The sequence below is a fragment of the Lepidothrix coronata genome, unplaced genomic scaffold (assembly GCF_001604755.1).
Source record: "Lepidothrix coronata isolate B3197 unplaced genomic scaffold, Lepidothrix_coronata-1.0 Scaffold343, whole genome shotgun sequence".
Classification (NCBI taxonomy): domain Eukaryota; kingdom Metazoa; phylum Chordata; class Aves; order Passeriformes; family Pipridae; genus Lepidothrix; species Lepidothrix coronata.
The window spans coordinates 307,745-321,205 of NW_016690523.1; the positions used below are offsets into that span (position 1 = coordinate 307,745).

Below are 13,461 nucleotides of genomic sequence, written 5' to 3' on the forward strand. Positions count from 1 at the left end.
AAAAAAAAAAAATAAATCAAAATTTAAATTACGAATAGGAAGCATTTGAAGCGGCTTTTGCCCACGAGGTGTAGAAAAAACCATTCTGTGGGTGTCTCCATCTCTAATTACAACAGCTTGCTGGCAGAGGAGACCCACAGTAATTAATTTGTGTTTTATTTACCCATCTCACTCCTCGGTTTGTTTTTGAAGGGGGGGGGGGCAGTTTTTGACCCGTGATTGGAATTTGAGGCTTTAGGAGCGTCCCGGGCTTTGCTTTTGCAGTGAAGGACATCAGCACGCTGAGCATGGTGTCCAAAAGCCTGGGCCAGCAGCTGATCCACTACATCTCCACCTCGGCAGGGACCCGCCGGCTCCTCCTGCAGGACTTCCACAACCTGGAGCTGCCCGGCAGGAGAGAGGGAGCCTCCATCCTGGAGCACTACAAATCTCTAGGTGAGGGCAGGGCCCCCAAACGCCCTTTTGTGCAGCTCCCTCTGAGCTCGGAGCCGAATAACCCACTGCAACGCCACGAGCTGGAGGGGGGGATTGCTGAAATCATTCCAAACCCCCTTAGTTGTGGGGAAAAACCGCTGTCTGTCCTGCCTGCCGTGTGTTTGTGGCTCCCTGCGAGGCGGCGGAGGGGCAGTTCCCAGCTGGAGGCGTTTCCAGATTTAGTTCGTTCGGACACCACCGCTGGAAGAGGCTCCCAGGCCCGGCCAGCCAAAGGAATTTGGCTGCTCAGCCCCCCCCCTCCGGGCATCCCTTTGGAGCAGCTCACATTCCTCAGGCTGGGAAATGCAGCCCCAGGATTCATTTCTGGAGGGACCAGCACCAGCTGCCCTTTGTGACACTGTTGCTGGCTTTTAGAACACTAAATTCATTCCACACTGTCCTGTCGGAGGAGCAAATGAAATTAAAACAGCATTTGATCCGGATTTACTGGTCCCTGCCTGATACAAAAATGTGTTGGACAGAGAAATCAAGTGGTGCCATGGTTAGATGGAGAATTATAAACAGGGTTGGAACTCGAGACATTAAATAAAGGCATTAAAGACGTTAAATTACACATGGTAAAGGAAAGCTGTTAAACTCATTTAGACCTGAAGTCTCCTACTGTAAGCAAACCACGGAGATTTTGGGGATCTTAAAATGCCTTTTTAAAACAATCTTAGTGCTTTCTTTTTAAAAGGAAGCCTGAAAACTTATAATCCTTTTTTTTAAAAAAAAAAAAAACAAACAACAAACAACCAAAAATTAGTTTGGGCTTTGTAGTGACCTCACACAAAATGGCAACTCCTCCTTTAAAAGTAGGTGTGAACCCACCCCTGCAGCAGCTCCGGCAGTGAAACTCCACATATTAAAAATATAAAATCCTCGGCCATACCTGGGGCCCAGCAGGAACGGCTTTGTTAAGGTCAGGTGCAAAAATCAATATTTGCTTTGCAGCAGGAAAAACTGGAGGGGGAAAAAAAAAAAGTGCCTTTTGCTCGAGCCTGTTTTCCTCACACCCTGACTGTGCAGCTGTGTCGTCCCAGCGGCTGCTGCTCCTCGGGGAATTCCCCTCCAAAGTCTGGCCTGGTCGAGAAAAAAAAATCGACTTGACTGAGCTTTGGGTCACGTCTGAGGCCGATGAATAAATGATGGCTGTGCTGCAGGAACTGCTTCTGAAGAAGGGAAGGGGTCAGCTCAGAACCACGGGAAATTCATAAAGCACTTTCCGACCTTGGAAAAATGATGTATTTTCAGGAGGTGAAATTCAGGAGAAAAGTATCCTTTTTTCCCCCCTCCCTGAAAACCACATGCTTTTCCGTGGATTCCTTGACTAATTAACAACCAGTACACATATGCTTTTTTACCCTGGTGGAAGCTGTTCACCCAGTTTCCATCAGGAGGGCAGAAAAATTTCCTCTCCACAACCAGCTGCTCCCCCACAACGACTCACTCCAGGCTCCGCCATCCCAGACACACCCTGGGTAGGAAAACAGATTTCCCTCCTAGCAGCGTTCTACACGAACACAGTTCAGAATATTTGCTTTTTTGTGTGGCTCTCCTGAAAAAAAAAAAAACCTTTGGAAGGTTTGAGGGGAAATCCAGTGTTCCACAGGGGCCTGGGAGCTGAGGGGCAACAACTCTTTGAGCAGCTGTAAGTCCCAGCCCAGAACAGTGGTTTTAATAGTCCAGCTGGGAGTAGCAGGGGCTTTAAACAACACCACAGACAAGTTGCTGGGACAGTTTACCCCCAGCTGTACCTGTTTCCCCCCCCTGTCCCAGGGCTGCTGTTGAAGAGGTGCACGTTGCTGCTGCCCACCAGGGACAGGCTGAAGTACGTACACAAGGTACTCTCAGAAGTAAGTCCTTCCACCTTCCCCCCACTGCTGTTTCTCACTCTCCTTTGCACTTACAACACCACCCCTGCAAGATAATTCCTTGCTGGATTTTGCAGTCCCCTTTGCTGGAGTTTATCACCCCTGCAAAAATCAGTGTGTCGGTTTGAAATCAGTCTCTTCACACTAACGACAGCAAAAGCCAGTGAATTTTACCCCCTGAAAACAAAGGTTTCTCCTCCCAGAGGCCTTTTGCACACCCATGTGACCACAGTTCTGACTTATTGCTAAACCATAACTCATTTCCTTCCACCACAAGGAATCTCCTGGACCTCTCTGATCAGTATTAATGTAAAAACCAGTGTATTGGTTTGAAATCAGTCTCTTCACACCAACAACAGCAAAAGCCAGTGTGCTGCACACGAGGCTGTTCTGCCCACACCTCACATGCCAACCATTCCACCATTCACATTCCACCTCACCTTTCCATCAGTTTGTGGACCACTGGGGATCCTCTTCACAAAAATTTTACCCCCTGAAAACAAAGATTTCTCCCCCCAGAGACCTTTTGCACACCCCTGTGACCACAGTTCTGGCTTGTTGCTAAACCATAACTCGTTTCCTTCCGCCACAAGGAATCTCCTGGACCTCCCTGAGCAGCACTGAGGCACACAGGGAGCACAGAGGATTTTCAGTCACAACGATTATGGCCAGTTAAGATAAATAAACCCCCGGTGTTTGCACTTGCAGGTTTCCTGTTTCAAGCTCAGTGGTTGTGCCAGCCCTTTGCACTGCCTGGGGTTAAAGTGCTACGGGGTGTTTTTACAGGTACAGTATCCTTATGGAGACCAGGCAAGTACCACAAATATAGAAGAAAATTAAGGCAGTTTTCTAAATCAATCTGTGCTTTGCGAGATTTTTTTAGAGCATAAGCTGGTCTGGGGGTGTAGGGGGATGGTATTTATTCACACAGTCCTCTGAATTTCCTTTCTGGTGGTGAAAGCTGCTGATTTGACTCTTGAGAATTCCCTGGCCTGGATTTCAGTCCCAACCAGTCAGGATTTTGATTAGCAGTTTATTGTCTAAGGAGACATGGGAGAAGGGCAGCATTTCATTGCACAGCTTCCAATTCCCAATCCAGGAGCAGAGATGCTTTAGTTCCGAAGGAAATGGCTCAACACACCACAGGCCAGAACAGTTCTGTTCACCTGTGGTGGCTTAAAATGAATCTTAAAAAAAATATATATATTAAAATTTAAAATTTGAAGAAGAACAGGTGATTATTTGTGTGGGGTCATCTGTCTTTGGAGCAAACACCTGTGTGTACATTCCCACACAAGGTTCAAAAATCTTGGAGCAGCTTTTGATTCCGGGAGTCTCTGGGCCCAAGCACAACCTGTGCAGCACCTGAGGAGGGGGAGCTGCAGCACAGATTGTGTTTCTCTGCTCTGAGGACTGGCACTGGGATCTAAATCTCTGCTCAATCCACTCCTTTTCACCCCATTCCTTCTGTCCCCTTCAGATCCTGACAGCAGGCTGGGATGAACTCGAGTGCCACCGGGTCTTTAACTTCCTCTGGGAGCTGAGCAGTTTGGCCAGGAAAGTGCAGACAGTTGTCAGCAGCAGAGCAGGTAAATCACAGCAGCCAAGAGGCCTGAAGGACCAAAATGTGCCAGCACAGGGAAAGCAGGAAATGGGTCTTGATTCCAGGAGTTGAGAGGGGTTTAGCTCAGCTCAGCCTTGTGGCCCCAGTCGGTTCCTGACCCTCACGTACGTTCTGTTGGCTCTCTGGGCACCCTGAAGTGGGTTCTTGGCCTTCACATCAACGAGCACAGCTAGTTTTTTTCTTCACCAAAACCAAGGCTAAGTGCTCCTGTAGTGAGGAGAGTTGTCTTGAGAGGCCTTTGGGGTTTCCTGGATCATTCCATCACCAGTCCAAAGCACAGGCTGTGTGTCTCTACATCGGCAGCAAAAGCAGGGATTTGAATCTTTCCCGCTCTCCACCAGTGAAACCAACGGGAAAGGAACCAGTCTGGGAATAAAATGCTGCAGTAAAAAGTGAGGTTTAGCATTTCTGAACCCCAACACTGAGGTGGCACAGGCCTCTCAAGAAACCCTCCTGTTGCCCAGCATGGAACAGGGAATTTCTGTGGAACACTTCACCCACCACAGCCATGCCAAGCTTCCTCCTGCTGCCCCTATTTACTGCCCTCTTTGATTTCCTATAAAAAAGTGATCATTTGCGTCGATCAAGGCTGCACAGATTTGCCACATCTCCCCCCTTCTCCCCCAGGCAGTGCCAGGAAGCTGGAGCTGAGGATCAGGCTGTACTGCAGGAGGGTCCTGCTCAACCACTGGATCCACAGGAGCGACTCTGCCTTTTGGCTCACCCGGATTTTGAAGCCCTGGCCCATCGTGAACCAGGCCCGGCTGCTCTACATCATCTTTGGGCCCGTGTCCTCTCTGGATGGTGAGGAGCTGGGGGGCTCAGTGTTCAGAGTTTGGGGCCCTGAGAAGGAGATTCCCTCGCAGGATGCAGCAGAAACCCAATTTTTTATGCAAATAAAATGTAAGTGTATTAGAATCAAAGAATAGTTTGTACTGGAAGGGGCCTCAAAGCTCATCCAGTGCCACCCCCTGCCATGGGCAGGGACACCTTCCACTATCCCAGGTTGCTCCAACCTGGCCTTGGACACTCCCAGGGATCCAGGGGCAGCCACAGCTTCTCTGGGCAACCTGTGCCAGGGCCTCCCCACCCTCACAGGGAAGGAATTTCTTCCCAATATCCCATCTAACCCTGCCCTCTGGCAGTGTGAAGCCTTTGAAACAATTGTGTTGCCTAGCAAAAAGGTTCTGCTCAACCAGACAGCACTGTCATACATAAAATATATTCATTTTATATATATATATATATATATATGTACACACACAGACACACACATACATATATTTCTGAGTTAAAATTCAAGTGAAGGAATTAAGTGACACCTCTGTCCCCCTCTTCTCCCCTGCTTGGGGCAGAGGCAGCCCAAAACCACCTCAAACCATTACCCCTTTCCCTGAGGGAAAACGTGTTCCCTCCCTTAATTGTTAGCCCTGGGTTCCTTTCCATCTGATTCACGCTGCAGCTCCCACTGTCCCTGCTAAAAAGTGACAGAGGGACAACAACAAGGTGGCTGTCACAGAGCCTGAGCTGTGTTGCCTGGATTCCCCTGCTCAGTTCAGCAACTCCCTTGTTGGAAAAAAACCCCGTCACTTAGGGGCAGTTGTGATTAATGTCTCGCTCAGGACACGTGGTGTGGCAGAAAATGATAGAAGGACCAACAGATGAGAGCAGTCTGAAGGGTTTAGCTGAAGCAATTAAGCTGCTGTATGACACAGAAGCCAGGGAATGGACAGCAGATGATGTTATCAGCCTCGTGGATGAGCTGTCAGGTGTGGTTTTTGCCTCTGTCATTAATCCACAGGATTATGTATCCTCCAAATCCAGCTCGAGGGGGTGTTTCAGACACCTGGGTGCAAACAGGCTGCGAAATTCCTCCCAGTGGTAGCTCTGGCCTGGCTGGAAAAGCCCTCACCCCGGGAATGCAGGCAGCAGGTGGGATGAGGGAACCCCAGGGTCACACTCAGGCTGCCTGTTCCCTGTGGGGAAATCATTTAAGAATCCCTACAGACCTTTAAAACTCCAGCCTTGCCTCGAATCATTCGGGAAAAATTGTCCAAGCTGAAAACCCAGGATTTGTCCAAGCCACAGTTAACAGCTCCACTGACAGCTGGGGGGGAGCTTATCACCAATTAGAGTGAGGAGCTGGCAGGAGCTGCCTGTGGGATTTTGCTGCTCCTCTTTTGGGTCAAAGATGACTGAAATCTCCCCTCTCTCTCTCTCTTCCACCACCAAGTTGTTCCCCAGGAATGGCTCATGGAGAACAACGCTCGGCTCCTCCTCCTCAGTGGGAACAACATCTGCTTCACCTTCATGGCCAGCAAGGCTGTGAATGGCAGGGCTGTGGAGCTGGCCAGGCTCGTGGTCTTCATGGCTTTGGTGAGTACAGCTGAGCAGAGCCTCTCTACCCCCCAAATTTGCTGTCTCAGACTTTCCCCCTCTGCTCCCACACACCAGGAGCAAGCCCAGCAAAAATCTGGGTGCTCTTCCACCTTCTGATCCTTGTCCAGCACATCCCTGGAAGCTGGCAAGCCCGTCCTTGAGGGGAAATACCACCAGCAAAAGGCTGAGGGGTCCCTTCATGCCCACAAGAACAACCTCTGTGCCCTCCTGACACCCCCCTAATTTTCCAGGCCGCGGCACAACCGCTGCAGAATCAACATTTAATGCTCAGATTTGACTTTGCCTCAGGCTCGTGGTGCATTTTTGACCCTTCCCGTGCCCCTCAGGTGTGTGAGAAGGACCTTTACTGCATGGACTGGGTGGTGAAAATGATGCAGAAGGTCTGCAGGGTTTTCAGCACTCCCTGGGAGAGAAACAACTTCCTGCAGTGCCTGGAGAACACCTTTGCCCACATGCTCATGGACATGCTGCAGGCAGTGCTGGCTGGTAAGACTCGCCCTCTGGGCCTGGAGCAGCTCTTGGATCAGGAGCTGGGGCTGACCATGGCATGGAGGAACTCTCTGCCCTTCCCTCCCTCACCAGGCAGAGCAATCCTGGAGAGCCTGAAGGGTTTTGGTGACATAAAACCACAGAACCATTGTATCCCCACCAGGTTTGGGTTGGAAGGGTCTTAAAGCTCCTCCAGTCCCACCCCCTGCCACGGGAAGGGACACCTTCCACTAGCCCAGGTTGCTCCAAGCTGGCCTGGAACACTTCCAGGGCTGGAGCAGCCACAGCTTCTCTGAGCAACACAAATAATCAATCAAGTGCCATAATTGGGCAGAAACCTTGATTTTAACAGGTTTCTCCTGCTGAGGGTTTCCTGGTGCCAGGGGTGGTGCCACCAACACTGTTCTAAACCCCGTCCTGGGCCCGAGGTCCCTTTGGGCTGTGCCCAAACCTCCTGCTCAGCTCTGACAGGTTTTTGTCCCAACACACAGTTGTTCTTGTTGCCTTTGGGCAGGCTGGGGAAGGAATTTTGGAGAGAGTTCTCCTGTGTCCCTTCCCAGCTGTCCTGGCATCAGGATCATGAATCACAGCACAGAGCTGAGGTGAAGCTGCTGCTAAGGGACATCCACCCTGAGGGATTAACTGACTGGTTTGGTTCCACTGACCATGTTCCATGGTTTCCTTTACCCTGCCAGGGGGGCACGATGAGGAGGACAACACCTTCCTGAATTTATTCCACCTGGTGAACGCCCAGGCAAACTTCCACAAGGAAATCCTGTTCCTGGCCATGAGGAGCAGCCCCAACACCACCTGAGCTCTGCAGACTCTGGCTCCTGGGTTTGGTTGTGAACATTTGCAAAGAGGTGCCCAGTTATTTCTTCGATTCCCATCCCAGCTGGAGTGGCAGAAGTTGGGACCATCCATGTCAGTCCAGCTGAAGGAGCTCCAGGAGCTTTTGGGGACTCCATCACGGGGTTCCTTGAGCTCTGCTTCTCCAGGGAAGCAGCCTGGGGCCTCTCCCTTGGGAACACGAACTTCATTCTTTTCCCACTGTGCATGTCTGCACACACAATAAAAATGACATGGTTTCCATTCTCAGACACCAACTGAGGAATGTTATCTTAGTTCAGAACCCAAAACATGTTGATCTTTAAAATGTGTTTTCCCTCGGGAATCCGAGGAGGAAGAGATGGATGGGGTCAGAGGAGCACAGCTACACTTCTCCAGCTTGCCGGGGCCTCTCTCACTGACTCAGAGGTTCTGTGGCAGAAATATTCCTGACTTTGGATGCTCAGCCACAGCCAGAGATGATTCCTGAAAGCAGTTCAAGTGCTTTGACCAAGCAAGGCATTTTTTTTCCCCCCTCAACCTCCAGGTTTTCATAAAGCAGAAGGAACTCCCAAATCCCTCCCCCTTGCCCCAGGTAACAACTGTTGAAGTGTTTTGGCCTCCACAGGACTTTGGCAAGTTGAAGACACCCGTTAAATGCACATTAAATTAAGTCACTGGTTCATTAAATGTATAAATGTTTCCTGCTTTAGAAAGGGGTTGGATTTTCTGCTCTGTTGCCTTCAAAACAAAGGCACGTGATGGGAATAAAAAGCACTTACTGTCCGGGGGCTGTTTCCGACGGGGCTGTTTCCTTCAGGTCATTAAAGAGCCGCTTTCTCCGCCCCAGGAATCCCTTCCCGAAGGTTTCAGTCTTCCTTCGGGACCGGGGTTTGGCTGGAAGGGGAGCCACGTTCAGCTCTGGAAGCGTCAGAACAGCTGAAGAGGGAGCGATTTATCTCAGCCGCCCCCACCCGATTCCGCCGGGAACGAGCCGGAACGATTCGCTTGGAAGTTTGTTTGTTTGTTTGTTTGTTTGTTTGTTTGTTAGGAATTCTCCCGCGTTTGTCGAGTACACAATTCCAGGCGGGATCCTCGCAGGTGCCGGCAGGTGGCAGAGGTGAAACCTTCCCTGCCAGGGAAAACCCTGGGAACGCCCCTTTCCCCTCGCTCTTTGAAGGTGATTTTTTGGGAACGCGCTGCAGCTCCGCGTGATTTCTGAGGGAAAAGAAAAACTCCGGCCTCTCGTTCCTCTCCTCCTCTCCTCCAGAGGAACCGAACGTGTCCGGACTGATCCCCACGAGCCCGAAACGCGAGGAGAAAACAGACCCGGAGTGAGAACAGCGACGGGAAAACGCAGCCAAGAAGCCGCCGGGGCTCAATTCTGCGGGTCCTTGGCTCTGCCTCCCCTTATCCTCGGGAATCGCTCCCCATAAATAATCCCGGCAGATGGAAGGCAGCGGGATGGAGCAGAGCCCGGGCCCATTGTGAGCCGCGTCCCCCCGCCAGCCCCTGGGCCGGGGGCAAGGGGCCGCGAATTCCCGCCCGGCACAAGGGCCGGCATTGTGCGAGCGCAGCCACACGGGAAAAGGGAGCTCTTTGATTCCCTGGCAGCCGAGGGATCAGCCGAGGGATGAAATGCCAGCGCTGCCGGCACGAGCAGCGGATGCTCCGGGCGTGCCAGCTGGATGTGGCTGCCCGCCGGGAATTATTGATGGCATTATTAATTGGTAGGGGCTGCTCTGGGCGCTGCACAAGAGCCCAGACAGAGAGTGTCTGGCGTTGGTTTGTGCAACATTCCCGTCAAACAGCGGCTCTCCCTCCCAAAGGCACCATCCGGGCAGGGAAGAGCCTGGCTGGGACCACCCCACACACACCTGGATCAGGGACCCTCCCCAGGGGCTGCCGCTCGTGCTGGGGGACACAGAGGTGCCTCATCCCGGTTTTCCAATCTCTCACCATTCCCAGGGCTCGTGGATCTCTCCACAGAGGCTGGATTTGCCCCGGGGAGCTACGTGCTCCCCATCCCCGTGGATGCAGGGGGTGCCTTCCAGCATTCAACACCAGCAGCCACGTCCCCTCTCCCTCCCAAAGGATCGAAGCTCAAACCCCTCCCGCTGATATTTGGGACCTGCAGGGTCAAGAGCAGGACTTGGATGATCCTGGTGGGTCCCTTCCCACTCAGCCTGTCCTGGGGTTCTGTTTTACTTCCCCAAATTTCCCAGTTTGGAATAGGACACCCCCCCCTGCAGCCCCCTTTTCCAGCATCCCCCTGGATCAGCTCTCCCGGTTAAACACCGAGTGGGGCCCGGGGGGGGAACCTCGGCAGCACCAGAGGGGCTGGGACGGGGATCCCTGAGAGAACGCTGCTTTTCCTTCTGCTGCCAGATTTTACCTGCTGCTGGGGGGGGTGGATAAAAGCCGGACTTTGCTGCATCCCGAGCCCCGGAGCAGCACCTCCCTCTGCCCCAGAGCTGGGGCCCTTTGTCCCTCCGCAAACCCGGCCCCGGCCCCTTTCCCAACCCCGCAGCCGCTGGGCCGGGTCCCTGCACCTTCCAGCCGGGAGCTGGCGGGTGTGGGGCGGGAGGAGGGCCCGTTCCGCATTGCTGGAGGGTTTGTAAGGGGAGAGGAGCCCTCGGAGTCAGAGACGAGGGTTGTTCCTGCCTTCACACTCAGCTGAGCTCCCATTCCACGCATTCCTCCTCTGCTCGCTGCAGATGTTGGCAGCAGGCGCAGCCCCGGGAGGGGGGGAGGTTATTGAGAACATGACTTAACGCCTGAAGAAATTCCTCCCGGAATATTCCAGGCTCCCGATTTCCTTCTGTATTTGGGGCTGGGGAGGGGAGGGAGCGCCCCGGGCGGCCCCCGCGCAATAACGGGGGGATTTTCGGGAGCAAAACCACCCGGCTTTGGGTTCCTCTCCGGAGTTTCACTGACAGGAAATTGCAGTGTCAAGTACTCATCCAGCATTCCCAGGCTCTGAAATCCCTCTTTTTTTTTTTTTTTCTGGGAACACAGTCTCCTTAAAGTCACACCAGATTCCAGCCCCCTGCTCTCCCTGGGTCCTGTTCTCTCCCACCCACTTGTGTGGGGGTTCCATGGTCGGCTAAAGGGACACGAGCAGCTTTTCCCATTGTGGATATCTCAGGTGTTTGTGGCTTAAAAAATATATATCTCCCTGGGGGACAGCAGGCATAAGAAAACTTTGCCTTCTGGGAGGGTGAAACTTTGATTCATTGCACGTGTGTGGCTGTGTGAGGGCAGGGATTGAGGCAGAGTTTCATCAAAGGACGGGAAAAATCCCCCAAATACCTCCCCAGGCCTCTCAAAAAAAAAGGGGGAAATGAGGCCCTGAAATGTTCTTTCCATCCCACAGAAATTTCCATCGTGTTAAAAAGTCTTCCTTTTTCTCCACTGAGATTAACCAGGACCTCCAGGAGCTCCCCCAAAACCACAGAGGGACCCGGGGGAGGGTGGGCACAGACACCTGGGCACCATCCAGTCAGGGAAGAGCCTGGTTGGGACCCCCCCACCTGGATCAGAGACCCCTCCCCAGGGGCTGCCGCTCGTGCTGGGGGACACGGAGGTGCCTCATCCCGGTTTTCCAATCTCTCACCATTCCCAGGGCTCGTGGATCTCTCCACAGAGGCTGGATTTGCCCCAGGGAGCCACGTGCCCCCCATCCCCGTGGATGCAGGGGGTGCCTTCCAGCATTCAACACCAGCAGCCACATCCCCTCTCCCGTGCCATTCCTCTTTATTCCGTTTCATCCCACTTTTTTTTTTTTCATTAAAAATAGAAGTGCTCTCCTAAAATGAAACCCAGATGACCAGCTTCAGACAGGCTCATCCCAAGGGGGGGACAGGACCCTTCCTGTCCCCCCGGGACAACCCAGGTCCCGGCAGGGGGGTGTCCCCTCGCAGCCCCCTCCCCATTCCCTCCTCCCCGGCCCCTCCGTGCTCCGCGCTGGGCTCGCAGGGGTTAACGCCCTTCCAGAAGGCTCCGAGGGACACGGACCAGGCAGAGGCTGCGGAAGAGAAAGGACAGGCTGGTCTGAGCTGGGCCTGGAGCTGTGGGGGACACCGGGATGGTGGAGGCAGCGGGATGTGGGAGCACCGGGAGCAGCCCCAGCCCCCCCTTCGCGCCGGGGAACCCCCCTTTGCCTCCCCGGCGATGACGCAGCCGGGATCCCTCCTCCCTGCTTCGTTCCTCTCCCTCTCGGGAACAAAAGCCGCGAGCTCGTGCTGCTCACAGCGGCTTTTCCAGGTGGGAAGGGGCCGGCGAATCCCGCGGGGAGAAACCAGCGGCCGCACAATGGAATGGCCGGGGACGAGTGGCCTGGTTTATAAAATCACCCCCTCCCCGTGCCCTCCTTCCAGCCCAGGCAGCCGAAGAGAACGGAATTAACCCCAACCCGACCCCTCTCCCCCTTCCCCGAGCCCGTTCCTCCCAGGAACTGGGACGAGGAGCTCACCTGGATGGCGCTCGGGCTGCCAGGCTGGTGCTGAGCCGCATCTCCCCCCCCCGGCGCCTCCCTAGAGCATGTAAATGATGTAGGAGAGGATCACGAGGCCGATGATGGCGAAGAACATCAGGATGAAAATGTCCAGCATGGCGAGGGACGGGGAGGAAGGCGCTGGGAAGGGGCTGCCGGGCTCCCTGCGGTGGCTCAGACAGGGATTCTGGGATCCAGCTGCGCCCTCCCCTCCCAGCCCAGCACGGCTCGCTCAGGATGGAGAGATGATGCCGGAGCTGATGGAGCCGCTTTCCAGCAGGGAAATAAAGGGATAAACGCCGGCGGGCAGACCCAGCTCAGCCCTGGGGGCCCGATGCCAGCCCTGCCTGGGAGTTGTTGCTCAGTCCCTGCTCCTTCCTTCCCGAACTTCCCAGCTCACGGGGGTGCTCGCTGTGAGGTGACCCCCGTTTGCAGCTGGGAACGGGCCCATCCTATGGAGAAGGAAGGAAAATTGGCCATGGCAAAGGCACAGCAGGACTGCTCCAAACTCACCTTCCAGCCTGGTGCTCCTGGAGTGCCACCCCATCCTCTGCCTTCGGTGCCACACACACGGAGCTGCTTCATTTCCCTTGGTTTTTTTGGCTGCTGCTGTTCCCAAATAACGCCCTCCTCCTCCTCCACACACCTTCCCGATTTTTTTTTCCCTCACTGCTAAACACTGTAGCTGCTGAAAATCCCCCCCTGGAGAGGCTGAATTCCCAGGGCTCTGTGGAACCAGGCGGCAGCAGGGACCAGCCAAGGAGCTGCATCCCAGGTGGATCCCCAGGGATGTCGGCGCTTCCCACTCCCAGGGCAGCCAGGCCAGAGGATGACCCAGCTCTGGCAGCCTCCCCTAAGCCCCCAAAATCCCCACCCTGCCCCGGGGAAGCAGGAAAAGCGACCGCAGCCAAAAGGCAGCACAATCAGCAGGTAAAAATTATACTTTTATTTTTTTTTTTCATCCGAGTAAACCGGGAAGAGGACGGGGTTGGATTGTTCCACTCGATGGTTTGGGACAAAAAAAAAAAAAAAAAGAAAAAAGGCCAAATCACACGTTTTACTGGTGGGTGCTCAAGCCCACGGGGAAGGAGGACACGAGGACAAACCCCAATCAAGCGACGGATCCCGAAGAAAACACGTTCTAAGCTCAGCACTGAGACGCAACCGGGGAAGCTGGGGATGGACGAGGGGCTATTTTACACGTGATGAGAAGCAACTCAGCTTTTTTCTTTTTTTTTTTCCTTTTTTTTTTTTTTTTCCTTTTTTTTTTTTTTTTC

At 53.5% G+C, this 13,461-nt stretch overlaps 1 protein-coding gene across 1 annotated transcript; it reads left to right on the forward strand.

Moving 5' to 3' along the window:
- Positions 1-267: 267 nt before the first annotated feature.
- On the forward strand, positions 268-8,403 carry FBXO47 (F-box protein 47). Its single transcript, XM_017838474.1, has 9 exons — positions 268-435; positions 2,254-2,318; positions 3,057-3,134; positions 3,829-3,937; positions 4,600-4,776; positions 5,595-5,741; positions 6,206-6,348; positions 6,699-6,858; positions 7,557-8,403. The coding sequence occupies exons 1-9, from the start codon at positions 288-290 to the stop codon at positions 7,673-7,675; spliced, it is 1,146 nt and encodes a 381-aa protein (XP_017693963.1). The 5' UTR covers positions 268-287; the 3' UTR covers positions 7,676-8,403.
- Positions 8,404-13,461: the final 5,058 nt, after the last annotated feature.

Excerpts from the sequence above, each read along its gene's own strand:
- FBXO47 (XM_017838474.1), top strand. The coding sequence starts at position 288 with ATGGTGTCCAAAAGCCTGGGCCAGCAGCTGATCCACTACATCTCCACC. Across the intron at positions 436-2,253 it reads GGAGCACTACAAATCTCTAG|GGCTGCTGTTGAAGAGGTGC; the intron begins GTGAGGGCAGGG and ends CCCCTGTCCCAG. Across the intron at positions 6,349-6,698 it reads TCGTGGTCTTCATGGCTTTG|GTGTGTGAGAAGGACCTTTA; the intron begins GTGAGTACAGCT and ends CGTGCCCCTCAG.